This window comes from Calypte anna, chromosome 26 (genome assembly GCF_003957555.1).
Source record: "Calypte anna isolate BGI_N300 chromosome 26, bCalAnn1_v1.p, whole genome shotgun sequence".
NCBI lineage: Eukaryota > Metazoa > Chordata > Aves > Apodiformes > Trochilidae > Calypte > Calypte anna.
Genome location: NC_044271.1, coordinates 3,681,327 through 3,707,613, shown reverse-complemented (window position 1 = coordinate 3,707,613; position 26,287 = coordinate 3,681,327). Strand labels below are relative to the sequence as shown.

Here is a 26,287-nt window from a genome sequence, read left to right as displayed (position 1 = left end):
AGACCCCCTTCCCCACCACCTTTCACCTCTGACAGCAGCAGGATTTGTCCTGCTCTGCTCCCTCTCTGCAGCCTGTGCCCAGCTGTCAGAGCAAAACCCTTCTGCATTTTGCAGGAAAAATGCAGCATTCATCCCCTCCCACCTGCCCATCCCACATGCTGCCTCCAAACCTCTCTGTCCCCCAAACCCAGACTGATCTGCCTTCTCCCAGCCAGGGCAGAGTCTGTGAGCAGCCTCCCAGCTCCCACCCAGCTCCCACCCTGCTTCTCCTGGGCAACTGGGCTTCCCTTTGAGGATCCAACTGGAGCTGCTGCTGCTCCAGCCTGAATGCAGTTAGCTGGGAGAGCAGGTAGCTCAGAGCAAGGATTAACCTCACAGCACCAGTGGGAGGTCAGCCCTTGATCATTCACCTCTGTTTGGGTTCCTGCAGGGACCAGGGTCCTCTTGGACCCCCAGGACCAGGGCTGTCTCCCCACTGCTCAGCACCTCCTGTGCCCAGCTGGTTGTCCCAGCATGTCCAGCATGGCTGTGGATAAAAAGCAAGACCCAACACATGGGGTTGAGTCCAAGTTCCCAACCCAGGAAGGAAGGAACAGGGATCAGAGTGGTGACACCTTGCAAAGGAGCATTGCCTGCTGCCCAGCCAGTTCATCCACAGTTTCTCTGGGTCTTCCACAGCCCCAGATGGAGCCATTTGGCTGCCAGCACCTCCCAAAAAAGAGCACTAGATCAGGCAGTTACAAATGCATCTTCTTTTCCCCCTGCCTGTTTCCTAGTTTACGTGTAGGGGGCATTTTTCCCCTTAATCCAAGTGCTCAAGGAGTTTGTCTCCTCTCAGAGACATTTCCTGATCACCAAGCCCTCCCCATCAGATCTCCAGTTGCCCTGGCCCTGGTGTGGGGCAGGGTTTGGGCTGTGGGAGCCCTGCTGGAGGAGCAGGAGGTTGGCAGAGAAAACCACTTCATGGGCAGCTAGAGGAGAGGAGAAGCTCAGGAGCCACTGCCACCCCTCCTGCCAGGCACCAAACACATCCCCACAGTGATTCCATGCTGGCCATTCCCCGGAGACCACACAGCCCTTTTCTAAATGGTCTCTCTTTTTCTTTCCTGTTTTTGTTCCCTTTATTTCATTCTTTTCGTTTTGGTTTGGTTTTTTTTCAAAGAACACATTGTTACAAGAGCTGGAAAATACCCAAAAGCAGATAGAGGAACACCAGCACGACAAGGTAAATGCTGCTGGGGGGAGCCTGCCCTAGTGACTCTGCTTCCTTCCTCCTAATCCCCAGCCAGTGGCAGTGGCACCTCCTAAAACACCCCAGCCCTGGAGGAGCTGGGATCCCAAAGCACCCAGCAGCAGGAGGCCACAAACTCACCCATGCAGTTGCTGGATGGAAGCTGCCACCCACCCCCCTGGAGACCCCCAGGTCGCTTCCCTCCCAGGCACGTTCAGTCCTGTCCCCATATTCCTCTCACTCTCATCTGTCCCCAAACCCTGCTGAGGACAGGGATGAGGCTGGGGTGGCTTTTCCTGAGTGTCCAGAGGAGGGTTCAGCTCCGTGGTGCAGCCTGGCTGGGAGGGACTGTGCTGCTCAGGCACCCAGGGCCCCTTCACCCCCGAGGCTTTCTCAGCCCTCTTACTCCAGCCTGGGGGAAGATTGCCCCCTGCCCAGGTTGCAGAAGACCCCATAGGTCTGCACACCTCCCCAGCTCTCAGATAAAGCATCTAAGCAGGGTCTACAACACGAGTCCCCCTTTGCCTGTGCTGGGGAGCTGGTGGGTTGCAGCTTTTTTGAAGCAGCAGGAGCTTTGGGGATGTGCCCTGGGTCTCATGCATGCCTGGGGGGGCTTCTTTCCCCCTTGCCAGGGTCTTTGCCCTCCTAGATCCTCCCTTCCTGCACTGAAGATGTGCAGGCACTGCTTGTGCTTCCCAGCCCCGGGCAGAGGTGAAGCCTGGAGCCTGACAGGACACTGCCTGCATGTGCTTGTGTGCCCCCAAGTCTGGATCCTGCTGTGCCTGGAGGATCCCATCTCCCCTGCCTCCCTGCCCACCCACAGCCTCTCCCATCACCTCCTCCAGGACAGCACAGCCACTTAGGGCAGGTTCCCAGTGAGGATGGGACTGGCAGCAGGAGGGATGGAGCCATCACCAGATTTCTCTCCCGGGTCCCTTCCTGCCAGCCCTTTGCCAAGGCAAACAGCCTGGAGCAAAACCAGAGCATCAGTGGGGCCCGTTTGCCTTCATCTCTCAAACCACCACGTGGGTGTCTGTCTGTCTGTCTGTCTGTCCAGCTTGTGGTCCCTCCCTCCCTCCCTTTGCAGCATCACCCCCAGCATCATCCTTCTCTGTTGCCTGCATGAGCTTTTTCTCAGGTGTTTTAAACCTGGGACGGGGATTTTTAAAAGGGAATATAAGCCTGGAAATAGCTAAGGGTGAGCATCACCCCAAACCTGGCTGCTCCTCAGAGCCAAACCAACCCCTGCCTGTCTCTTGTCTCCCCCTGAGCAGCGGAGGTTGTCAGATGAGATTGACAAACTGAGGCTGGAGGTTGACCAGCTCAAGACCAGAAGTGGCACCTTTGTGGAGAGTGTGCACACAAGGTAAGGGCCACCCACCCACACCCCACGAGCCTCTGTGCCTCACTGGCATCTCACACCCACAGCTCTGGGGGCATTTGGCTTTTAGAGCCCCAGAATGCTGCTGGCATCTCTGGTTTCACCACAGCTCTGTGCAGGGCTCTGGGGTTCAGCTCCAGCTCTGCTGACACCGCTGTGGATTTGTCCCGGAGTGGGACACAGAGTGTGGAGAAGAACCCAGCCCAGCTGACTGGCCTAAGATTTGCTCTTCTAGGGGCAGAAATACACCGGGCATCATTCCTTTTTCTGCATTAAAGCTTAGTTTTCTCTGCAAGCTGGATGTTCCCCAGACACCTTTCTCCCTGTGGTGTGCAGGGGATGTGCTGGTGTAGAAGGAGAAATCTCTTTGGAGGTGTTGCAGGCAAAGGAGAATGAACCCCCTCACTTTCTCCCTTCCTTTTTCCAATGGCCCTTGCACATAAAAACTCAGCAGGGAGATGGGGAGGTCCCAGAGCACCAGGAGGAGAGGTGAGTCCATTGGGCACCACTGCAAGAAACCAGAGGGTGAGAGAGGAGCCAACACAGCATGAACCCCCCTGCAATGCTGCATCCCCCTGGGGAGCTCATCCTCTGCTGGGCACCTGAGAGGAGAGAGCCAGAGAGAGATCATTGAGTGTGACACCAGCAGGGAAAGTTCACCTCTCCAGAGGGCTGCAAATGATGGAAAGGAGCTGGTGTGACCTGTCAGCAGCTGTGGCAGGGAGGGGAGGGTCTGGAGGGTCTTGTCGTGGAGAGAAGAAACAGAGTGAGGAGGAGTTTGTGAGGACGAAGGAGGGTCTGGAGCATGTGGGGGACCTCTTTTATGGGTCTGTAAGAAGAGGATGGACAGTTTCATTATTTTTTTCGTTTCTTGGAGGAAAAATGAGCAGAAAGCTTGAGTTACAGGAGCCAGAATAATCCCCCTGCTGAAATATCAGCTTCTGTCTAAGGCTCCTTTGTCTGTTTTTAGCTCTGGAACTGCTTGTCAGTGGCTCCACAGCTTAAATCCTCTTGAAACTTGGGCTGTGCCTTCGTCTGCAAACACTGAGCTGACTCCAAACCCAGCTGCTCATGGTACTGGTTTCACCTGGGTTCACTGGGAATACTGGGCCAGGCAGCCCAGATCTGTATCTGCACTGGAAATCAGACCCACTGTGGTGGAAAAACATTGCTCTGCCTTGGGCAGCAGCTTCTGTCACCTTACAGAAACCTCAGGGGTACCCAGGGGTAACAACACCATGGGCTGGGCAGGTGCTTAGTGGTGTGGTTGGAAGAGGGCATGGAGGAACAGTCAGGAAAGGTGGAGATGTGGAATGAGGGTGGCAAGAAGTGGCCTCGGGTCCAACAGAAGCCACTGAGCTGCTCTGCCTGGCATGAGGATCCACTCCAGAGCATGGAGGAGGAGGATGAAGAAGTGCCAGGCAAAGGGTCAGCCAAAGGAGAGCCCAAGCCATGCTCATGTTCCCCCCTTCTGGAAGATCTGTTTAAAATGGGGTTTTATTCATCAGGGTTGATTTGGGTTTTTTTTTTTCATGAAAATGATGAAGAAAGCATAAAAAGGAGAAAAACTCCCTGGCTTGGCCTTGTTCTGTACCATGGGGATGGAGAAGACAAGAGGTGGTGTTCATGTTGGGAAGTGGGAGCTGCTCTCAAGAGGGGAGGACAGGAGGATGCTGTTCAGCCCCACTGCACAGGATGGTTTTGGCCAGAACTGGCTTGATGCCCCAGTGGGGACTGCAGCTCTAGGGGAGGTAGCAGCAGGGTAGAACCCAGGGCTGAGCTTCCTACAGCCTGGGAATGCATCTCCAGGGCCAGTCTGGGGGAATGGGACCTTTTTCCAGGGCCTGGTTTGCATTGTTTCATGCCAAGCAGGCAGATGTCCAGGGGTGAGCATCCCAGGATGGCCTTGTCCTCCTCCACTGTCTACAAGGAGAGCATCCCAGGGCTGGGGCACCTCTCCATGGAGCAGTGTCCCCAACAAGGCTCTTTCTCCCCAGGTCCCACATGGGCAGTGCCACGGATCTGCGCTTCCCTCTGAGTGCCGTGGTCCACGGCCCCACCGAGCCCTTTGGGACAGCCCCGGGGCTGCCTCGGGCACAGAAGGGAAGATTTGGTGCCCGACGAGAGGAACCAGCCAAGGTGATCCATCTGCATGCCAGCACGGGGCCAGGGATGGGGTTGGAGTCTCCTCCTGCCTTGCATGAGGTTTCACGTGTCCTTGGTTTGGGGCCATTGGGGCCATTCCCTTCACCCGGTACGTGGATGGGGGGAGCATGACAGGAGGGAGGGTTTCCCCTGGTATTGTGTCGAGGGGTGACCGTGGCATGGAGGTCTCCGGTTTGGCTTTTGGAGGTATGGAAGTGCTGTGAAGGACCCGTGGACCTTGTTCCCCCAGGACTGGGAGCAGCCCCAGGCAGGCAGTGTCCTGGCCACGGGTCCCCACGCCTTTGACAGCGACCCCGAGATCTCTGACGTGGATGAAGATGACCACGAGACACTCTTCAGCTCCATGGATGTGCTGTCTCCTGGTGGGCACTCAGATGCCCAGACCTTGGCCATGATGCTCCAAGAGCAGCTGGATGCCATCAACGAGGAGATCAGGTAAAGCCATGGCCAAGCACCACCACAACTTTGCTCGCTCCAGAATGGCTCAGGCAGGAGGAGGCAGCAAACTGCTGGGCACTGGGGTGAGGTTCTCCTGCCCTAAAACTGAGATCTTGGTGCAACTTCAGCCAGGAAACTCTGTCCTCCCTGTCTCACACCTTCACCAGTGTTTGCTCACAGAAAGGTTTGTAATTTTAAAGAAAAAGCCCCATGAATATTGGAGGAAGCCAGAGTGCCCCTCAGCTCTGGTTTGTGTGGATCCTGACGGATCTCGCTGCCATTCCTGGTGATCAAGGGATTCAGTCCCAGCCCCGAGGTGCAGTTCCCCAGGGTAGGGAAATCCAGCAGCTGGGGGAGGGTGTCAGGAGACTGTGCAGAAAAGTGGGGACCCTGGAGCCCTGATCCTTGCTGCTCCCCCAGGATGATCCAAGAGGAGAAGGAATCCACGGAGCTCCGGGCGGAGGAGCTGGAGACGCGTGTGACGAGTGGCAGCATGGAGGGCCTCAACCTCACCCAACTCTGCAAAAGGGCTTCCATCCCCACCTCGCTGACAGCCCTGTCCCTGGCCAGCTCATCCCCCCCCCCTCAGCGGCCGCTCCACCCCAAAACTCTCCTCCCGCAGCGCTGCTCAGGACCTCGACCGCATGGGGATCATGACCCTGGTGAGGGGGTACCCGGGGTGGGCAGGGGGGGCTTGGGCAGAACGTGCCTGGGGTCTTCCCGGGTGTGCGGGAGGGTGGTGTGGAGCGGAGGTGTTGGCGTGTGGTGTCTCCAGGCTGGACTGCTCTCCGGGGGGGGTTCTCCATTAACTGCCCCCTTTCTGTGTCTCTCTCGCTTTCCCCCTTGCAATCAGCCCAGCGACTTGAGGAAGCACCGGAGGAAACTGCTAGTGAGTGGCTCCCATCCCGTTGGTTTTTGTCCAAGCCCCCTATCCAGCCTGCTCCTGGCTTTGTCCACACCAGGTCAGGGTGCAGCAGGCGCGGGATGGAGCTGGGGACCCCAGGGATTCAGCAGGAGGATCGTGGGAATCCCATAAAGTCCTTGGAGATGTGCAGGACATGGGGAGGTTCAGAAAGCCACTGGGTCCTCAAACATTCTGTGTCCCCTCTGGCGACAGGGTGTCTTTGGGACATTCCCATCTCTGCTCCCCAGAGCCCTCTGCTGAGGACCAGCAGCTGCATCCTCTCTCCTCCCAGGGGTTCCTTGGCCATCTGGCCACATCCTCCCTATCTTCTTGGGCATCTCGAGCCATTGCCAGAGCTCTAGTTGAGGCCAAACCCAAAGTCTGGCAAAGCCCCAGCGCCCTGGTGGCTCTTTTGGTCATGTCTCCATGGAGCAAGAGAGAGGCAGGCAGCAGGGCAAGGATGGAGATGGGCTCTGACCTCCCAGCCTCACCCCTTCTCTGCTTGTTCAGTCACCCGCAGCTCGGGATGAAAGCCGGGAGGACAAAACCACCATCAAATGTGAGACATCCCCCCCGTCCTCCCCCAGGACCTTGAGGCTGGAGAAGCTGGGGCACCCCGCACTGAGTCAGGAGGATGGGAAGAGGTACGTGGAGCTCCCTTTGGGTCTCACCCCAGTGCCTGCTCTCGTGGCTTGAGGATTTCTGTGGGGCAGGCGTGGGCTCAGGGCACGGGCTGGGGTTTGCCACGGCTTGAGAGCTGCTCGGGAATAACCTAAAGGCTTTGCTGTTCCTCTCCCTCCTCCATCCCCAGCTCGCTGGAGGAGCAGGCCAGCAACCCCAGCAGCAACAGCAGCCAGGACTCCCTGCACAAGGGCTCCAAGAGGAAGGGGATCAAATCCTCCATCGGGCGCTTGTTCGGGAAAAAAGAGAAGGGTCGCTTGATTCAGCTGAGCAGAGAAGGGGCCACGGGGCAGGGTCCGTGAGCAGCCCTGTTCCCATCCCTGCCTTTGGGGTGCTGGTGGGGTGACAAGCGGAGGAGCAGGGACACTCCTGCTGGTTTGAGGGTGTTGGGACCTCTGGCTCTGGGCTCCCAGCAGCTCCGGGGCTGTTGGGTCCTGGTGCTTTCTGCCCCGTGGTCCCTCCTGGGGTCAGTGTGGGGTCAGTGTTAATGCTCTGTGAGAGCTGCAGTGGGGACAGTGACCCCCCCATCACTGTGGCCTGTCTTTAGTGTCCCCCGAACTGCTTCCCCACTCCGAGGGACCTTCTTGGTTTTGCACAGCCCATTGGTGGAAGCTGCTTTTCCACTCCTGAACCCTTCATTGCTTTGGTGTTGAGCATCTTGAACAGGGAGGGATGGCAGTGGGGATCCCTTGGGCTTCCCAGGGCTGGGGGGGATCTGGGGGTGGGTTGGAAATGGGGACTGTCACCTCCTGTGCTGCACTGTGCATCCCCAACTCCTTGGCATGGGGACTGTGACAGCATCCACACTGAGCCCAGGGGTTGTCATGCTGAGGCTGGGGACATCACACTGACCTGTGGATGTCTTTGCCCACCAGTGGTGCTGACTGACGTGGAGGTGGGCATGCAGGACCCTCTGGGGCTTGGCAAGCTGGGGGCTCAGGCCGAGAAGGACCGGCGCCTGCGGAAGAAGTGAGTGAGATCCCAGCAAGGAAATGTCCTGTCTGATGGGGGGCACTGGGAATTGCTGCAAAGACTTCTCATCTTCACCCTCTCTTGAGCCTTGTTGGCTCCTTTATTGCTTTGCTACCAGCTGGCTCTTACTACCTGTGGTCTCCTCCCTTTCACGATCTTCTCCCTTTCCCACAAACCCCCAATAAATTTCTCTTCTGCTGCTGTTCCCTCCAGGCACGAACTCCTGGAAGAGGCTCGGAGGAAAGGGTTGCCCTTTGCTCACTGGGATGGTCCCACTGTTGTCTCCTGGCTGGAGGTGAGGCAGAGCAGGCTCATGCACGGTCCTCGTGCACCAACAGCCTCACAATCACTGTTTGTCTCTAGTGAGCTCCCCTGGCAGTTGTAGAGCATCCCACAGTCCCACCACTCTTTTCCAAGCACATGGTTGGTGGTGACAAAACTGAGGAGAGCAGAGCAGATCCCCAGATCCCTCAGAGATGTTCTCTGGAGTTGTGGTTTGGGGTTTCCTCAAGCCCATGACTTGGCTTTGAGTTTAAAGGTTCAGTGGGTGCCCTTTCCCTGTGCTGTGTCCCTCAGCTATAGGGGTGCTGGGCTGCCCTGAGGTCCTCTGTGAGGTACAAACCAGAGGAAACCCCACGTGGGGATCCGGCTCTGACACAGAGCTCCATCAGGGTGGCTCTGATCCCATCAGAGGCAGTTAGGTGAGGCCAAGGGGACAGTCACTGCCTTTGCCTTGTTCTGGCAGCTCTGGGTGGGGATGCCAGCCTGGTACGTGGCTGCCTGCCGAGCCAACGTGAAGAGTGGAGCCATCATGTCAGCTCTGTCTGACACCGAGATCCAGAGGGAGATCGGCATCAGCAACGCCCTGCACCGCCTGAAGCTGCGGCTGGCCATCCAGGAGATGGTGTCCCTCACCTCACCCTCAGCACCCCCCACCTCACGGACAGTAAGTGCCCCATGCTGCAGACCCCCCCTCTGCCCCCCAGGGACAGGACAAGAACACCCTGGTTTGGGTCAGTGGGACCACAGTGTCCCTTGGCCACCAGGGAATCCCAGGAGAGCCGTGGAGAGGGAGATGTTGGGGTTGTTCAGGCTGGAGAAGGCTCTGGGGAGCCAAGAGTCACCTCCCAATACCTGAAGGGGGTCTACAGGAAAGCTGGGGAGGGACTTTTAAGAAGGGCTTGTAGTGAGAAGACAAGGGGCAATGGTTTTAAACCAAAAGAGGGGAGATTTGGGTTGGAAATTCTTTAGTGTGAGGGTGCTGAGCCCCTGGAACAGGTTGTCCAGAGAAGCTGTGGCTGCAGGGTCAGCCCATGAGGGGAAAAGCTCAGGGACTGTGCCCTGGAGAAGATAAAATCCCACCCAAACAGCACGTGTGGTCACAGGACCACCTTGGCTGTGTTCAGGCATTTTCTCAGTCATTTCAGTACAAACTTCCCTGGGACACTGAAATTCCAGGGGCAGAGCAGAGCAGCTGCAGATCCCCTGCATAGGGCATGGAGTGGATGGAGGGATCCTGTCTTGTGCTTGTCCCTAAGCCCCTCCAGATCTTCATGGTGCCCCAGTAATGCCAAGATGCATCTGTAGAAATGAAGCCAGCAGAAGGATGGCCACATCCACCTCAGATGGCCCCTATCCTCAGCTGTCCCCAAGGATAGTGGGTGGCACCATCCTGAGCTGCAAGGACACTGCAAGGTCTCCCCAGTCCAGCTCCAAGCACAGGACTGGGCTGATGGAGGACCTGGGCTTGTTTCCAGCAGAGTTGTAAACCAAGGCCACTGCTCTGCCCTGACCACTCTGCTCTTCTCCCTACAGTCCTCTGGAAATGTCTGGGTCACCCATGAGGAGATGGAGACCATGGCAACTTCCACCAAGACGGTGAGGCTGGCAGCTGGGCTGAGCATCAATGCCCTGAGCCCAGGAGGAAAGGGGATCTGGGCTGTGTCTCCTGTGTCAGCTCTCATGGTTTAGAAAACATCTTTCAACCTTTAATACCCCAACGGTTTCTAAAACTGGCTGAAAACCCATCAGATGCACTTTCCTTTGTCAAGCCCCTGTGGGTTCTGCCAGATGTCTGGAGCAGCTTCCCTGCTGGTTGTGAGTTTGAGGAAAGATGTGGAAGAGAAAACCCAAGAGTGATCTCAGACAGCTGCATGAGATTGAGTCCCACATTAGTCATCCCACACCCCAAGAAGTCACCATCCTGACCTCAGCAAAGCCAAATACTGCCCTCCCTGTCTGTCCCTACCACTTGCTGGTAGCTTGGGGTCCTCTGGACAGATGTGGCACCAAAAAATGCTCCCAAAAGCTCTGGCTCCTTTGGAGAGCTGCAGCCATCCTCCCTTCTCTGCAACCTGACGACTCCATGTCTCGGAGCTGGGGCGGCATTTTGGATTTATTGTGTGAATTAAGCCTTGGGTCAGGTAGCAGGCCCATAACTGGCACCTGTAACTGGTGGGTACCTTCTGGGGGTGGAGAGCTCAGAGTTACCACAGGGACACTTTCCCTTGGCAGGCTTTGTGAGGCTGAGCAAAACCAGCACAGGCTGACAAGGAGGAAATGTCTCCAAAATCAGGATATTGGGATGGGCAGCCCCTTGGGGGTTGGTGAGCCATGAGCTGAAGCATAGGTCTCTCTCTCTTTGCATCCTTCTGTCTTTGAGGGACCCAAGAACTGCCCCTATTTCCCAGGGGATATGTGAACCCTGATGTCTGTGCCATCTCCAACCCAAGGCCCACGAGAAAAGCCCTGTCCTGTCTTTGGGATGGGGTGAAGCCCAGGCCCAGCAGGGTTGGGATGTCCCCCCCCACTCTGCTGACAAGGCTGAGCTCCCCGAGCCATGAGGATGCCCCCCACCCTCTCTGGGTCACCCCAAGCCCAGGGGTCCCGTGGTCAGCACACCCTTCCTGGTGCAGGGCTGCAGGTACTGACCTGTCCTGTCCTTTCTATTGACATGCTGCGTGTGTCACACTTAGGACACAGAGGAAGGCAGCTGGGCACAGGTGAGCTCCCCACGTCACCCTTCCCCACGGGCAGTGCATGGGGTGGTTATGGGAGAGCTGAACATCACGGGGCACCCAAAGGATCATCATCATCATCATCATCATCATCATCATCATCACCATCGAGTGCTTTGGGTTGGAAGGGACCTTAAAGCTCATCTGGTTCCAACCCCACTGCCATGGCCAGGGTGACCTTCTATGGATGATGGGCTTGGGGCATCAGGATTTGTTTGGAGTCTGTGCCTGTACTCTGTGGTTGCTCTGCTAAGCTTCTCCTGAGCTTAGGTCCTTCTGGGACCTTGCATCAAGCAGAGTCTTTCTCTGCTTCAGACACAGTGACTTTTTCTGGGACCTTCTCTGTAAGATCCTGTGTTAAACCCCAACGTAAGCCAGCCCTGCATGGCAGGTGGGTTTCTACTTTCACACACATTTACTTTTCACATTTTTAACCCCAACTTCAGGATCCATATAATTTTTATAAACTGAAAGAGTGGGAAAAAAGAGTCCTGCTTGGATCCATTTCTTCCAGTTTTGTCACTCACAAACATTTTACTTTTCTTCTGGTGGATTTTATTTCAGTTTTGGACCCAGAATCAGTTGCAGTGGAAGGGAATGGATGTTTGGTTTTTTGCCTCAAACTGACCTTTTTCCCTTTTGAAGTTATAAAGTCGATACTTTGGTGATTTCTAAGCTTCTTAGAAACCAGTTGGGAATGCAGTGCCACCTGTTTCTTGGTTGTTTCAGCTTTTGTGAATGTGCTTTTTCCAGAAGAAGCTGGTTGTGAAGTCCAGTTGCCCCTTATGCTTTTTGCCTCCTTCCTTGTCTCCTTGGGGCCAGCAGTAGGACACAGAGCAGGACCATCAGGACTGTCCTCTCAGGCTCTTTCAGTACAAACCAGGGTTAAACTCCTGGGGTCCAGGTTTGCTCCTCAGGACAGGGACCCCAGGCTGCAGCACTGAACTGTCACTGGCTTGCTGGAGGTCTGCAGCTCCCCAAGCCCTGGTTTCTCCCTGGCTTCTCCGTTTGCTTCTCTGCAGACACTGGCCTATGGGGACATGAACCATGAGTGGATTGGGAACGAGTGGCTGCCCAGCCTGGGTCTCCCCCAGTACAGGAGTTATTTCATGGAATGTCTTGTTGATGCACGGATGCTGGATCACCTCACCAAGAAAGATCTCAGGGTGCACTTGAAGATGGTGGACAGCTTCCACCGGTGAGTCCTTCCCATCAGGAGTTCCCTGGGATGCAGTGTCTGCACTGGGAGCAGAGGATGGGGGAATTGGAGGGGGTTTCCCCCCTGGTTTCCCCTGTCCTGGCCAGGTGTGGGGCTGGGGATGATTCTTCTGGGCTAAACTCAAACGACCTGCTCTGGGGCAGCTCAAATGGCCAAGTGTTCTCCTTCATCACACTCCTTGCAGCAAAATTGCAGAGGACCAAACTTTCTCCTGGCTGTGGGGACCAAACCAAGGACAGGAATAAACAGGGAGACACCCTGTACCCCAGTGGTAGGCAGAGGAGTCATCTGCCAGCAACCCAACTTGGAGAAGGTTTCGGCCACCCCAACCACCTTGCTGAAGCCCCAGAGTCTGTCCCGGTCCTGGGGTACCACCCTGACCCACGGGGCTGTGTCCCTGAGGATGAACCCTTCAGCTTGGCTCTCCCCTCTCCAACCACTCAGCACCATCCTTTAGGTCCATGTGCTCTCAGGCAGGTGGAGCAGGGTAAAACTGATGGCGTGGGGAATTGCCATGGAAGGGAGGGACATCCCCACTTCCAGCCAAGATCTTCCCTTTGGATTGTGTCTGTCCTGGCCCAGCCCTGCACCAAACCATCCTTGGGGGACATGGAGAGCAATGAGAATCAGGTCTCTGGGTGGGTTCCTCCAAGCCACCTGCCCTCTGTGTTGTGTTGGGTGACATCTCTGGTGTCCTTGCAGCACCAGCCTGCAGTATGGCATCATGTGTCTGAAGAGGCTCAACTACGACCGCAAGGAGCTTGAGAGGAGGAGAGAAGAGACCCAGCACGAAATCAAAGGTCAGCAGCTGTGCTCACCAGACAGCCCTGGAAGAATCACAGAATAATAGAATGGTTAGAATTTCAAGGGACCTTAAAGCTCCCCCAGTGCCCCCCCTGCCATGGTCAGGGACACCTCCCCCAGCCCAGGGTGCTCCAAGCCCCATCCAACCTTCAACACTGCCAGGGATGGGGCAGCCACAGCTTCTGGGGGCACCCTGGGGCTCAGCACCCTCACACCAAGCAATTTCTTCCTCATCTCCAACCTCAATCTCCCATCTCCCAGTTGGAAACCATTTCCTCTTGTCCCTCCCTACCCCCCTGTGTCCAAAGCCCTCCCCCAGCTTTCTTGGAGCCCCTTCAGATATTGGAAGGTTGCTCTGAGCTCCCCTGGGAGCCTCCTCTTCTCCAGGCTGAACAACCCCAATCCCTCCCTGGCTTCCCAGGGAGGTGCTCAGCCCTCTGAGCATTTCAGTGGCTCTGCTCTGGACAACTTCCAGGAGCTCTGTGTCCTTCTGGTGTTGGGCCCAGTGCTCAGGTGGGGTCTCAGCAGAACAGAGCAGAGGGGGAGAATCCCCTCCTTTGACTGCTCTCTGTGCTTCTTTTGCTGCAGCCCAGGACATGGTTGGGTTCTGGGCTGGAAGCTCACACTGATGGCTCATGTTGAGCTTCTGGTCCACCACCACCTCCAAGTCCTTCTCCTCAGGGCTGTCCTCAGTCCTCAATCATTTCTCCTCCCAACCTGTGCTCATGCATGGGATTGCCTCCACCCAGGGGCAGAGCCTGGCACTTGGCATTGTTGAACTCAATAATGCTGCTGGCTCCAGGAGAGCCCCAGGATCAGCCTGGGGCAGTGTCAGAGAGCTTCAGAACATCATCAGGTCCCCTCACAACCAAGAGCCAAACCGTCCCTCTTATTTCAGACGTGTTGGTGTGGACCAATGACCAGGTCATTCACTGGATCCAGTCCATCGGGCTGCGTGAGTACGCAAACAACCTCGTGGAGAGTGGGGTGCACGGGGCACTCCTGGCCCTCGATGAAAACTTTGACCACAACAGCCTGGCACTTGTCTTGCAGATCCCCACACAAAACACACAGGTGAGAGCAGCATCCTTGGGGGGGTTGGAGAAGTGGTGGCCAGCGGGGGACAGGGCTGTGACTGCTCCACCTCGGGGCAGAGTGCTCAGATGGTGCCCAGGGTTTGGGTTTTTTTTGCTGGCATTCCCAGGATTTGTTGGGATGGGAGTTTGGGTTGGAAACCACATCCTTTGATTGGGAGTGCTCATTGGTTGTGAATTTCAGGCTCGACAAGTGCTGGAGAGGGAGTTCAACAACCTGCTGGCTTTGGGCACAGATCGGAGGCTGGATGATGTGAGTATCAAACCTCTCCCACATCCTGATTGTGCTCAGCACCTGTATTTGGGTGAGAAACAGAAGAAGCAGGACCTCTGCTCTCCCCCTCCTTGTCCAGGGGTGTCAAGTAGTGCTTCACAGACTGTCCAGAGCAATCACATGAGCAGTATCAGAGGAATAAACTCAGACTATTAGGCAAGGCCCCAGGGAAGGTGCTGCCAGGCTGTAGCTGAGGAAGAGTCTGGTGCAATCATCATTTCTGTCCTTGTGCTCAGTGGGCTGAACTTCAGGTGCCTTTCTCAGCAGCCTTTTGGAGTCACAAGATGTTCTGGACATGACACATCTGCAGCAGGTAAAGCTGGTGGATGAGAGATGCCTCTTTAGGCAGGCAGAAAACTGTTCCCATGTGGGCACTGAAGGTGGGAACTCATCCAGCTCTCCTCCTGAGGTCTGGTGGCAGGGCTGTCAGGGCTCTCCTCAGAGCAGAGAGATGTGGCCAACGTTAGATCCATACCTTGGGATCTCTACTTGGACTCGTGTGTTGATGTCTCCAGGACATCTTTGCAGGCAGGCTGGAGAGCAGAGCTGGGCAAGCTGGGAGGACAAAGTTTATGTCCTGGGACCCAAGAGAGGTCTCCTATGGCCTTGGCCCGGTTGAGCCCCACACTCATGCAGGTTGAGTTGGTCTCCATCCAGAGGCCCATCCCTGTGAGGTGCCAGCAGTGCTGGTGTCTCCCAGGGTCTGTAACCTGCTCTTCCCTCCCAGGGGGATGACAAAACTTTCCGTCGAACCCCATCCTGGCGCAAGCGCTTCCGTCCCCGGGACGTCCACAGCATCAACATGTTGAGTGGCTCTGCAGAGACACTGCCTGCTGGCTTCCGTGTCACCAGCCTGGTGCCCCTGCCCCCTCCATCTGCCCCTGCCAAGAAAATGCCCCCAGAAGGTGGGTCGCCCCCTCCTCCCACCCCGTGGTCCTCTCCCACCCCTGCTCAGACCTCCTGATGGATATGGGGATGCAGGAGCAGGAGAAGAATCATAGAATCCTACAGTACCAGGTTGGAAGGGACCTCATGGATCCTTGTTTAGTCTGGAGAAGAGGAGGTGAGGGGAGACCTTAGAGCTCTCTGCAGCTGCCTCAAGGGAGGTTGGAGAGAGGACAGAAAAAGCCTCTGCTCCTGAGGGATGGGATAGAAGCAGAGGGAAGGGATGGAAGCTGTGCCAGGGGAGGTTTAGGCTGATGTTAGGAAATATTTTGTCACTGAGAGGGCTGTCAGGCATTGGAATGGCCCAGGACAGTGGTGGAGTCACCATCCCTGGAGGCATTGAAAAGGCATTTGGAGCTGGTCCTTAGGGACAGGATTTAGTAGTTAATTGTGGTGCTGGCCAAAGGTTGGACTGGATGAGCTTGGAGGTCTCTTCCAACCTAAACACCCAAAGGCACTGGATTAACCAGCTCAATTCTGTCCAAGTGCTGCTGAGCTCTCCTGGGGCTGGCAGGGACCTACTTTGACACAGCTCTGCTGTGGTTCAGCTCTGCCCAACCATCACACAGCTCCCTTCTACTCCATGTCCTGGTCCCTTCCAAGGCTGTAGGAGGCTCCAGCCAGGTCACCCAGGTTTGTTCCCTGGACCAGGCACCCAGATCCCACTGTTCCCAAACCACCTGCCACATCCCTGGTGGTGCAGAGATGTCTTCAGCAGCCTCAGAAATTCAGCTGTGAATGTCCTGGCATCTTCCTGCCCCAAGCCCCAGGTTCAGGTCTCCTCCTGTCTCCAAATGTGCTCAAATTTCAGAGCTTGCCATCCATGGGTTGGGTCAAACTTCTGTCTGACCTTTTCTGCCCTGTCCTTGGAAGCTGCACTTCCCACCAGGCTGAGACCAATGGAACCCAAGGTCTGGCAGCACCCAGACACGGGTGGCAGGGTGCTGGCTGCCAAGGGAAGGGATGGCAAGAGGCAACTTTCCCTGGAGCCTCAGAGGTGGCCAAATGTGCCTTTTCCTTTGCCCCTCATCTTCACGTGGCTTCAGTGCACAGGTGCTGCCTGATGAATATTTTGGTGGCCTATTGAGGGCTAATTGGAGCAGTCACTAATTGCAGGCTCTGCTGTTTTGATTGACTTCTAGTTGGTGCCTCTGGGTCGCCAAGGCTGGAGACCTCCACGGTCCGGACATACTCCTGCTGAGGGTCAGGATGATGGGAACCATCCCTGTCCTGGGTAAGTGTGAGGAGGACCAAGGGCTCAGAGCTGGATGGTGACTGAGAGGACAGCACCAGGCCCATCGTCCTCTGCCCGGTGTCACCAGGCAGGGCATCTGCCTTCACCAAGGTTTGCCTTGCCATGGGGACCTCAGTGGTGAGGGAACAATCTGCTGCTGCCTGAGGCTCACAGGACCCTGAGATGATGCAGAAGGGATGCTCAGCATCCCCACCATGTACTGTTTGTCCAGTCCCTGGACAGCCAGCTCCACTGGGGACACCATCCTACATGGAAGAGTCCCACTGGGGTGAGGGAATGATAGTCAAGCACTTCAGAGAGGCTCCTGGGGTCCTGCTCTACCCCTGTGCCAGGAGGATTCATTCCAACTCCCTCTGGGTTTGGTGGCCTGTGAGTGCAGAGGTGGAGGTGACCCACCAGCCTCGTGGGGCTTTTCCTCCTTCATTTCTCAGCACATCTCCACTCCCTGTACAGCCAGGTGCTGGCTGCCTTTTGGGACCAGAGCCCAACCCACGCCTGCTCCTTGGCCCAACCCAACAGACTCTGCAGCCTCCCTGCTGTGGACCCAGGACAATCTCCCTTCTGCTTGTGCCCCCCACTGCTTCCCCCAGCCCCCCATGGATTTGTCCCCCCCCCTCTCCCCATGCTGGCTGGGCTATGGCCACGCTGGCACACGTGTGGTGCAGTCTGGTGGAGCAGCAGAGACATCCCCAAACTGGGCCCTGGGATTTGGAAACCTTTCTCCTGCCTGGTTCCTGTTGCCAACACACCACAGGCTGCTGCACCCACTCACCCGAGCCCTGGGTGTCAGGGATGGTGCTGCCCATGGGACTTGAAGCCATGGAAGATTCAGGCTCCTGAAAACCCTCACACAAGGAGCTGCCCCCAGGGGGGTCGGGGTCAGTGCCAAGGTGGTCACTGCATGGGATGGAGCAAGGAGGGCAGCCGTGTGCCAAGGGGTGGGTGGTCAGGGTGCTGTGTTTTGGGATGCTGCCAGATGCCACGCAGGGGAGAGAGGGGCTGTGCCTGCACGGCAGTCCCTGGAAGGCTGTGTGGAGAAGGGCTGGAACCACCCCATTGGGCTCGGTACCAGCACCCATGGGAGAGGGGACCTTCCTTGGGTGTCTGGGGAGACACAACAGGGGCACCCATCGCCCCAGGAGGTGCCCAGCCCTTCCCCTCCATGTGCAGAGGAGATGCTTTCCCCTCCTGCCTCCAGGGCCAGGATCAATCCAGGAGGCTCTGAACTCTTCCCATTTCTCCCCCGTAGGGTAGGATCTCTTCCTCTCCTCATGCCACGTTTGCCTTGTGTGGCCCCTATTTCTGATGTGATATTTATTGATGGCTGGAATGACCTTATACTTATCATGTGCTGTCTGGAAGTGCAATACCTGAGAGGCTCTTCAGTCACAATGTCTTTTCGGTGTATTTGCCTAATACAGTATTAAATATTTTTTTAATTTGAAGAGTCAGTGAGCCCTTTATATCAATGCCCTATTTCTTTCGTCATATTATTGGTACTGCATGGACTCCAAACCCTGGACCGGGTCAGGAAAGGATGTATGTGTGTTCCAATAAACAGGATTTTAAAACAGTGCTGGCTTGAGCCTTCTTTCTAGAGCCCAATTAAAAATATAATTAATCTTTAGCTCCCCCAAGCGTTTTTGGGGTACAGAGCTGAGCCTCAGTTGCAAAGCAGTGAAGTCATTGGTCTCTGCGGGGCTAAATTCAGTGTGGTTCCCATTCCCACCACTGAGCAACCATTTCTGACATGGAGAAATCCTAAACATAGGAAATAGGGGGGGACCTGGGAAGAGGGGGACGGCAGTAAAGGAAGCGCCGTTCAAACAAGAATTCCTTTATTTAAAAAAAAATCCAAATAAGTTAGCAAAAATAATAATTAGAAAAAAGAAACCAAACTGCAGCTCCACACAGCGGTCAGTAGAAAACCCGAGACGGGGAAGCCCGGCGGGGCTCAGCGCCCGCAGGCGGAGAGAAACCTTGGTCAAAGAGCATCGTGGGGAAAACAAAAAATAAAAATCAGCAAGCGAACCCAGCACACACATTGGCCCTCAAAAACCCGAGATCGTCCCGGCCGGGGAGCGGAGCAGAACCCGAGACCCGCGGCCGCTCCCGCAGCACCCGGGGGGTCCCCGCAGCCCCGGCTCCCCCCGGAGCGTTCGGCGAGGAGCGGGGACAGGAGGCGGTGCGGTCCGGGACACCGGGGGCATAAACGGGATTTCCAGCGGCTCGACCCTTCCGGCACTTCCTTCCCACCCCGTCCCCAGCTCCAGGAGCCGCCGGGGTTTGCTCAGTTCTGAACCCGTTCCTCCGGGAACGTCACAGCCACGTCCTCCACCGCGATGCTCTCCACGATGGAGGAGAGAGAGTGGAGGTTCCGATCCTCTGCTGCCTCCTCAGCCAGGAGCTGGTCTGGGGAGAGAGATGGGGCCGTGACATTGCTGGGGACAGGGACACTGTGCTGGGGACACATCCAGCTCCGGGGAGCAGGGACCCCACAATCCCTACCATGGGTTCTGCCCGACGTGATTGATCCAGGGGCTGGAGCAGCTCTGCCATGGGGAGAGGCTGAGGAGCTGGGATTGACCAGTCTGGGGAAGAGAAGGCTCTGAGGGGACCTTAGAGCTCCTTCCAGTCCCTGAAGGGAACCTGCAGGAGGGCTGCAGAGGGACTTTTGATAAGAGTGTCCAATGACAGGAGAAGGGGAGAGGGTTTAAAAGTGAAGGAGGAGAGGTTCAGACTGGATGTTAGGAAGTTCTTCAGCAGGAGGGTGCTGAGACTCTGGAACAGATTGCCCAGAGAAGTTCTGGCTGCCCCCTCCCTGGAGGTGTTCAGGGCCAGATTGGATGAGGCTTGGAGCAGCCTGGGCTGGATGAGAGGTGTCCCTGGGCATGGGGGGTTGGAGGGGATGAGCTCTAAAGTCCCTCCCAAGCTCAGCCATTCTGTGATTCTGTGACCTGGGGACCACTCCCAGCTCCCACCCTGGAGGAGGGGGATCAGACCTTCCCCTGGCAAGAGGGAGTAAAACTTTTGGCCACTTTTTCAGTTTGTGGTTTTTTGTTTTTTTTTAAATTCCCATTTGGAAAATGAGATTTAAGTTTCTTGCTTCTGAGCAACAAAACAGGTGGATTGGTGCGGGGGGGGAGAGACGGGGAGAGAGGGATAACTGCAATAAAGGAAAGAAATCAGCAGCTGCAGAGGGCAGTGGGGAGGGACAGGAGCTCAGGGCAGAGATGCTCAGCCAGGCTCAGCACCAGCAAAGCCATCCAAGGGACAGTGACAGATGACATCTCGATGGGGACCAAGCCAAAAGGGCTCTGGGGGGGGCTGCAGTTGGGTTTCTCAGCTCCACGAGCAGGGAACTCGGGCAGTGGGGAAGCCTGAAATCCCTGAGTGAGTGGCCAAGGATGTGCTGGAGGGTTTTGGAACCTGGGGGAGCTCAACTCTGCAGCAGAGGGCTGGGGAGAGAGGGGAAGGCTCCTTCTGTCCTCTGCTTGGGGTTCTGCTCAGCAATGCAGGTCATTGGGGTCCCCCACTGCTCTCTGTGTCCCCCTCCCAGAGCCCAGCGAGGCTGTGGGACCCCGGGCTGAGGTGGGCAGGTCCTTACCTGTGGGGTTGGTGCCAAACTCCAGCTGGCTGCTCCAGTCAGGGCTGCAGGATGAGCTGCTGGACCCACACTCACTGGGCACCTGCAAGGACCCGGGATGCTGAGCCTGGCTCTCACCTCCTCCAGCCCAACCAAACCCCACCAGGCACCCCAAAACCTCCACAGAACAATGTCCCTGCAGAGCTGGACATGTCCCACCCCATCTGCAAACAGCTGGAGGAGCTGAGAGCATTTGGGGTCCTCAGACCCATCGGGGCCAGATGTTTTGTTAACCATAAAGGCTGAAAAATCCCTTTTTGGGAGGTTCTGGACCCAGGAGAAATGGGGCCATCTGCTCACTGCAGGTAAAAAAGTGTCTCTCTACCCAGGGACTAGAAGAAAAAGCTTAGACACAGACCAGTGTCCTCGGGCAAACCAGGATTTGTGCTGAAAATCACCTAATCAGGCTCATAAAAACTGACACAGGGTCTGGACCCCCTCAGTCCATCCTGAGGGGATTCCTGGGGAAGATCTTACAGCAGTTGGATTTGTGGATTTAGGGCTGAATGACTATTTCAGAGAAATGTGGCAGCCTGAAAACTGAGGATGTTACTCAGCAAACCTCTGAATTTAAGGGAATTAGGGGTGTGTGTCTATCAAGCAGCAGATGCCAGCCTGGGTTGAACCCAAATTTTGATTTCTAGGAGCAACTCCAAGGCCCCAAACTACTTGTAGCAGCCTAGAAATGGTGCATTGGGTCTCCCAGGTCACAGCAGCACAGATTAATTAATTAACACTTGGATTTTTTTCCCACTAAAATAGTAAATTCTTATGGATATGATTTTTTTCCCCCAAAATATTGTGTTTTTTCATTCTATATGTGAACCCCTGGAAGAAGGGCCAGCTCAGAGCAGCAATGCCATGGAATTTGTCTGCATGGTTTGGGGAACATTTGTAGGGACAGCCAACAAATCCACCTGAATCAACCCCGTCACATTTAAACCAGGAAGTCCCAGGAGTAGACAGGGTGAATGCTAAAAGCTTTTTCAGTCCTTTATTCAGCTCTGTGTTGAGTTACCCAGGTGCCTGGTCCTTCAATCCCTTATGCTGAAAGGAAATGAATATTCTAGTGGGCATGGGGGGGTTCTGGGGTGATGGTTGGGCTCAGTGACCTTAGAGGTCTTTTCCAACCATGACAATTCTGGGATTCTGGGATTTTCAGTGAATCTCACTTTTCTCTGTCTTTTACAACATCTTTCCATATCCACATCCACATCCTCACCATCTGTATCTCCTACATCTACATCCTCAGGCTCATCAGGACCCACACATACACCTACCCCTGTGTGTATCACCCCTTTGTAGGGAGAACCCCAGATGTGTGTGTGTGCCTGTGAGCTGGGGGTGTTGATTCTGGTTCACATTTTGTTTGGTTCATTTTACCTTACCTTTGCAAATTTAACTTTAGTTAACTTTAGGAGGGGGTTATCATGGCTCTGCCTTTGTCACCCCTCTCAAGCCCAGGCACACGTGGCCGTGCAGCCCCCACCACATCCACGTGGGTGCCTCTATAGGGCAGGGTGGCCACTGGCCCCTTAGCCAAGGCTCTGAGAGCCCTTCTGGGACAGGCCCATGGCTGCCCTGTACAGGACACATCTACCACCCCCCAGCAGCACCATCTGCCTGGGCCCCAGGGCTGGGAGTCCCCCTCCCACCAGCAGGACCCAGTGCCCCAGAGCTTCCTCCACCTAGGATCAACCCCCCAGAGCATCACCCCCATAGTGTGTCACCCCCATAGAGTGTCACCCCCATAGTGTGTCACCTCATAGTGTGTCACCCCCATAGTGTGTCACCCCCATAGAGCAACACACCCATAGTTTTCTCCCCCTAGAATATCACCCCCATAGAATGACACCCCCCTAGAGTGTCACCCACACAGGACTTCACCCCTCATAAAGTGTCCCCCTCATAGGGTCTCACCCCCAACAATGTCACTGCCACAGGACATCACCCCCTTAAAGTGTCACCTCCATAGAATGTCACCCTCATAGTCACCCTATAGAGCATCACCATAAACTGTCACCCTTATGGCACCACCACCATGAGACTGCCATGCCCCAGGGGACATCACCTCATGGGACATCACTCCCCATGGCCTGTCACCCCCACAAGGCATCACCCCTCCTAAAATGTCATCCCCATAGAACATCACCCCCACAGAGTGCCACAACCCCGCAGGACATCAACCCCATAGGACATCACCATTATAGTGTGTCACCCTCATAAAATGTCACCACCACAGAGTGTCACAGCCCCATAGAACATCAGCCCCCCAAACATCACCCCCACAGAGTGTCACCCCCTTCCACAGGACATCAACCCCATAGGACATCACCCCTACAGCATGTCACCCCCATAGAGCATCACCCACACGAAGTGTCACTCCCGTAGCACGTCCCTGTAGGACATCCCACCCGTGGATTGCCACCCCAAAGCCCCTCCCCCCCTCCCCGGTCCCCATCCCAGCTTTGGGGCCACCCCCGGCGACTCACGGGGGGCTGGGGGGCTGGGGGACGGAAGCGCAGCTCCCTCTGCTCCCTCTCCTGCTGGTTGAGGGTGCTGAGCAGGCTCTGGAGCCTCTCGATGTACTGGATGGCGCTGCGCAGGATTTCCACCTTGGGGAGGCGCTGGTTGGGGTTGAGCAGGGTGCTGCGCTTCAGCGCCTCGAAGGCTTCGTTCACCTTCTTCAGCCTCCGCTTCTCCCGCAGCGTGGCCGCCCGGCGCCGGTCCATGGAAACGCTTTTCCTCTTGCAAACCTTGCAGGCCCAGGGCAGGCACTGCCCGGGACAATGCTCGGCCAGGGTCGAGTCCTTCTCTTCCAAAGCCACCCTGCCCTCCGGACACAGGGACACCTCGGGGTGACGCTCGGGGAACGCTGCTGGGTCGTAGCCCTGCAGCCGGGAGCCCAGGAAATTTTCCCCATCGTAAAACCTCTGGTCCGGGAAAAAATAAGGGTTGGTCTCAAAGAGCTCCATGGGGTGGGCGCTCGGGGGGCTCGGGGAGGTGTGTGTGGCTCGGGGACGGCTGCTCCCTCTCCCCGACGCCAACTGCTCGGTGCCATTTAAACCCCGGCGCTGGCATTAAATCACGGAGATAAATATAGAAAACCTAAAGGAAACCTGAGCCCACCCTAAGCTGCTGCCTCACATCAAAACTTGTCCATCTGATTTCATGTGCTCTCCCCACCGGGATTATGCTGCCCCGGACCCGGGAGGGGGGGGGCTGAGGGAGCTGGCACGGAGAGGAGGGGGCTCGGCTGCCCCCTGAACAGGGGCTTTGTTTGAGCCCTGAGGTGCCACTGGGGACAGCGGGTGGCTGCCAGCTCCCCCCGGGCATTCCTCTGTCATCTGGTCCCTTCACTTATGGACGGGTTGGGGGGAGCCCACGCTGGCCTCATGGCCAGCCCCCCCATCTGGGGCACCCTCTGTGCTGTTCCCCTCGATCCCAGGGCACCCCAGATCCCTGCTGTCCCTGCAGCCCCACCTGACACCAGCACACACACACAATTGTGGAATCCCAGACCGGTTTGGGTGGGAAGGGACCTTAAATTCCCCCCAGTGCCACCCCTGCCATGGTCAGGGACACCTCCCCCAGCCCAGGGTGCTCCAAGCCCCATCCAACCTTCAACACTGCCAGGGATGGGGCAGCCACAGCTTCTGGGGGCAGCCTGGGGCTCAGCACCCTCACAACAAAGAATTTCTTCCTCATCTCCAACCTCAATCTCCCCTCTCCCAGTTGGAAACCATTTCCTCTTGTCCTCTCCCTACTCCCCCATGTCCAAAGCCCTCCCCCAGCTTTCCTGGAGCCCCTGCAGGCACTGGAAGGTGCTCTCAGGTCTCCCCAGAACCTTCTCTTCTCTTCTCCAGACTCAACAACCTCTCTCAGCTTCTCAACCTTTCCCACCTCTGCCCCACATCACTCCTGCTCACCCCCCACATCTCCCACGGCCTCATCACAGCAGAAGGGCTGTGATCCCTCTGCTCCTGCTCCTGCTGGAACCGTGGAGAGGCTCAGAAATCCAGCCCTAGGAGGGACATCCTAAGGCAGGGAGCACCCATCCTGTGCTCTGCTGCCCTAAGGAACACAGCAGGCAGGAGCAGGCAGGACTGCATCAGGCTCAGCCTTTCCTCCACCACAGACTTCCCAAGGTCCTTGGGTGAGTTCCTTATCCCAGAGCAGCATTTTCGGTGCAAACTCCATGTTCCTGGTTCCTCCCATGCACAAAACCAAACTGTCACCTCCTCCCTCAGATTCTTGTCCCCTGGCAGAGGTGCTGAGCTGGGCTGGATCCCCCATCACCCCAGGAGGGTACCCAAAGCCCCAACCCCATCCCGCCCACCCCTCTCCCAGCAACAATACTTTGGTCCCACCTTCCCAGTGGGGAAACTGAGGCACAGCCACAGCCACTGCATGAGCAGCCTGGGTGAGTTTTAACCCATCCCCAGCCCTTCCCTGCCAACTCCAACCACTTGGCCATGGATCTCCAGCCTTGTCTTTAATTCAGAGGGGATTATTTATTCTTTTTTTTCCATTGGGAATGTCACAAACCATCTCCCATCTCCTCCTATTCCTGCTCCAGGCCAGATTCCAGCTGAGGGATTGGTCAGTGGAAAGAATGTCAGCAAAGAGCAGGGCCAACCCTGACGGGATTTTCCTACCCCAAATCCCCCTCCCTGGGGAGGCCTCACCACAGCACATTCCCAACACCCACATTCACCACCCTGGATGGCTTGGGATTGATTCTGAGAATATTTGGAGCCCATCACAATGCTCTTCTCTCTTCACAGTGATTTCCTTGGGGCCAGGAGCCTTAGAACACCTCCTGCCCCTGATTTCAGCCCTCCTGGGCTCTCAGCCCTGGGGATTTGCTGTCCCCATGGTCTGAGCACCTATAAAATTCTGCAAGAGGAAAAGCAGGACCCAGAGCCTCAAGCTTCACCCTTGGCAGAGCCCCTCAGCTCCCCAGGATCAATCAAAGCCTCAAAACAAGAAAGGGGAAAAAAAAAATCAGAGCACCAGCTCACTCCTGCGATAGCTGAAAGCCCCAAAATGGGTGAGAAAATGCAGGATTTGTCCCTGAGAGGGTGCAGAGCAGTGGGTACCAGGCACGGAGCTGTTACAACCCCCAGAGCCCAAGGTCTTTACACCAACTTCACATCATCACCTGCAGCCCCTCCCCCCAGGAGCCCCCAGGAGCTCCCCTGCTCCACCACAAACCTGGGAATTGTTGTAATGGCCAGGGGGGGTCTGGAGGATGAGGTGGTGACACAGCCAGCACCTGCAGGAGGGTGCTCAGAGCATTTAGCACCCCATAAAAGAGAAGCAGACAGGGGCCAGCACCAGGACCTTTCCCTGGCCAGGACACGAGTGGAGCCAGCCCTGATGGCCACCAAGGCCACCGTGTCCCTGCAGCTGAGCCAGGGGCAGCAGCCCATGGGGACAGGGGGAAAAAGGGACCTGGATGGGCACTGAGGAAGAGAGACCCCACACTTGGATGGCAGCCCCACCAACTCTGGGGGGGTCTCACCCTGGAATGGGTCCCTATGGGGCTGGGATGGTTCTGTGCCCACCTGGCCCTGCTCTGCCCCTCTGTTAGGTACACTGGGCTGATGTGACCCCAATCCTGGATGCTGTGGGGGACACTGGGGACTCTGGGGTCCCTGGGTTCAGAGGGTTCATCCTGTTGGATGTGAAATCAGGGGTAACAACACCCCCCAGGCAAGTGGGTGTCTGGGTGAGCAGAGGGGCTCCCACACCCCCTGAGCACCCCATGGGGACAGGGGACAGGCACATGGGGTGGCATTTCAGGGATCCCAGGGGTGCCCACAGTGGCTGTGGGCTGTGCTGTGGGTGAGTGGGAGGTGTGGGGGGTTGTGGGGCTGTGCTGTGGGGTACTGGGAGGTGTGGGGGGCTGTGGGGCTGTGCTGTGGGTGAGTGGGAGGTGTGGGGGGCTGAGGGCTGTGCTGTGGGGTACTGGGAGGTATGGGGGGCTGTGGGGCTGTGCTGTGGGTGAGTGGGAGGTGTGGGGGGCTGAGGGCTGTGCTGTGGGTGAGTGGGAGGTGTGGGGGGCTGTGGGGTACTGGGAGGTGTGGGGTCTGAGGGCTGTGCTGCTGTCAGGTTGTCCCCTGATGGATGGTGGCGGCTGGAGGGACACAAAGCAGAGGCTGTGCCAGCCCGGGCAGAACGTGCTGCCATCCGTCACGGGGTCACCTTCCCCCCCTGGCCCAGGCCTCGTGGGGACGGTCACCCCAGCTAAAAAT

General features: G+C 56.6%; 2 protein-coding genes across 2 annotated transcripts in view; one reads left to right on the top strand and one right to left on the bottom strand.

The window, feature by feature from the left end:
• The window catches only part of PPFIA4 (PTPRF interacting protein alpha 4), a 30,326-nt gene extending 13,705 nt beyond the window's left edge, over nucleotides 1–16,621 (top strand). The window contains 20 exon segments of the mRNA XM_030465393.1: nucleotides 1,163–1,225; nucleotides 2,506–2,597; nucleotides 4,610–4,751; nucleotides 5,008–5,213; nucleotides 5,637–5,793; nucleotides 5,795–5,878; nucleotides 6,070–6,105; nucleotides 6,631–6,764; nucleotides 6,932–7,095; nucleotides 7,677–7,770; nucleotides 7,987–8,068; nucleotides 8,519–8,719; nucleotides 9,589–9,651; nucleotides 10,749–10,775; nucleotides 11,813–11,988; nucleotides 12,712–12,809; nucleotides 13,712–13,887; nucleotides 14,092–14,160; nucleotides 14,909–15,086; nucleotides 16,269–16,621. Of these exon segments, the coding sequence (XP_030321253.1) occupies nucleotides 1,163–1,225; nucleotides 2,506–2,597; nucleotides 4,610–4,751; nucleotides 5,008–5,213; nucleotides 5,637–5,793; nucleotides 5,795–5,878; nucleotides 6,070–6,105; nucleotides 6,631–6,764; nucleotides 6,932–7,095; nucleotides 7,677–7,770; nucleotides 7,987–8,068; nucleotides 8,519–8,719; nucleotides 9,589–9,651; nucleotides 10,749–10,775; nucleotides 11,813–11,988; nucleotides 12,712–12,809; nucleotides 13,712–13,887; nucleotides 14,092–14,160; nucleotides 14,909–15,086; nucleotides 16,269–16,327 (2,301 nt within the window). The 3' untranslated portion in view covers nucleotides 16,328–16,621.
• Nucleotides 16,622–18,370: 1,749 nt separating this feature from the next.
• MYOG (myogenin) lies at nucleotides 18,371–23,024 on the bottom strand. The gene is made up of 3 exons (XM_008499391.2): nucleotides 22,520–23,024; nucleotides 19,989–20,070; nucleotides 18,371–18,793 (listed from the first exon to the last, which is right to left on the bottom strand). The coding sequence occupies exons 1-3, from the start codon at nucleotides 23,000–23,002 to the stop codon at nucleotides 18,672–18,674; spliced, it is 687 nt and encodes a 228-aa protein (XP_008497613.1). The 5' UTR covers nucleotides 23,003–23,024; the 3' UTR covers nucleotides 18,371–18,671.
• Nucleotides 23,025–26,287: the final 3,263 nt, after the last annotated feature.

Excerpts from the sequence above, each read along its gene's own strand:
- MYOG (XM_008499391.2), bottom strand. The coding sequence starts at position 23,002 with ATGGAGCTCTTTGAGACCAACCCTTATTTTTTCCCGGACCAGAGGTTT. Across the intron at positions 20,071-22,519 it reads CCCCAGCCCCCCAGCCCCCC|GTGCCCAGTGAGTGTGGGTC; the intron begins GTGAGTCGCCGG and ends GGGTCCTTGCAG. Across the intron at positions 18,794-19,988 it reads GTTTGGCACCAACCCCACAG|ACCAGCTCCTGGCTGAGGAG; the intron begins GTAAGGACCTGC and ends CTCTCTCCCCAG.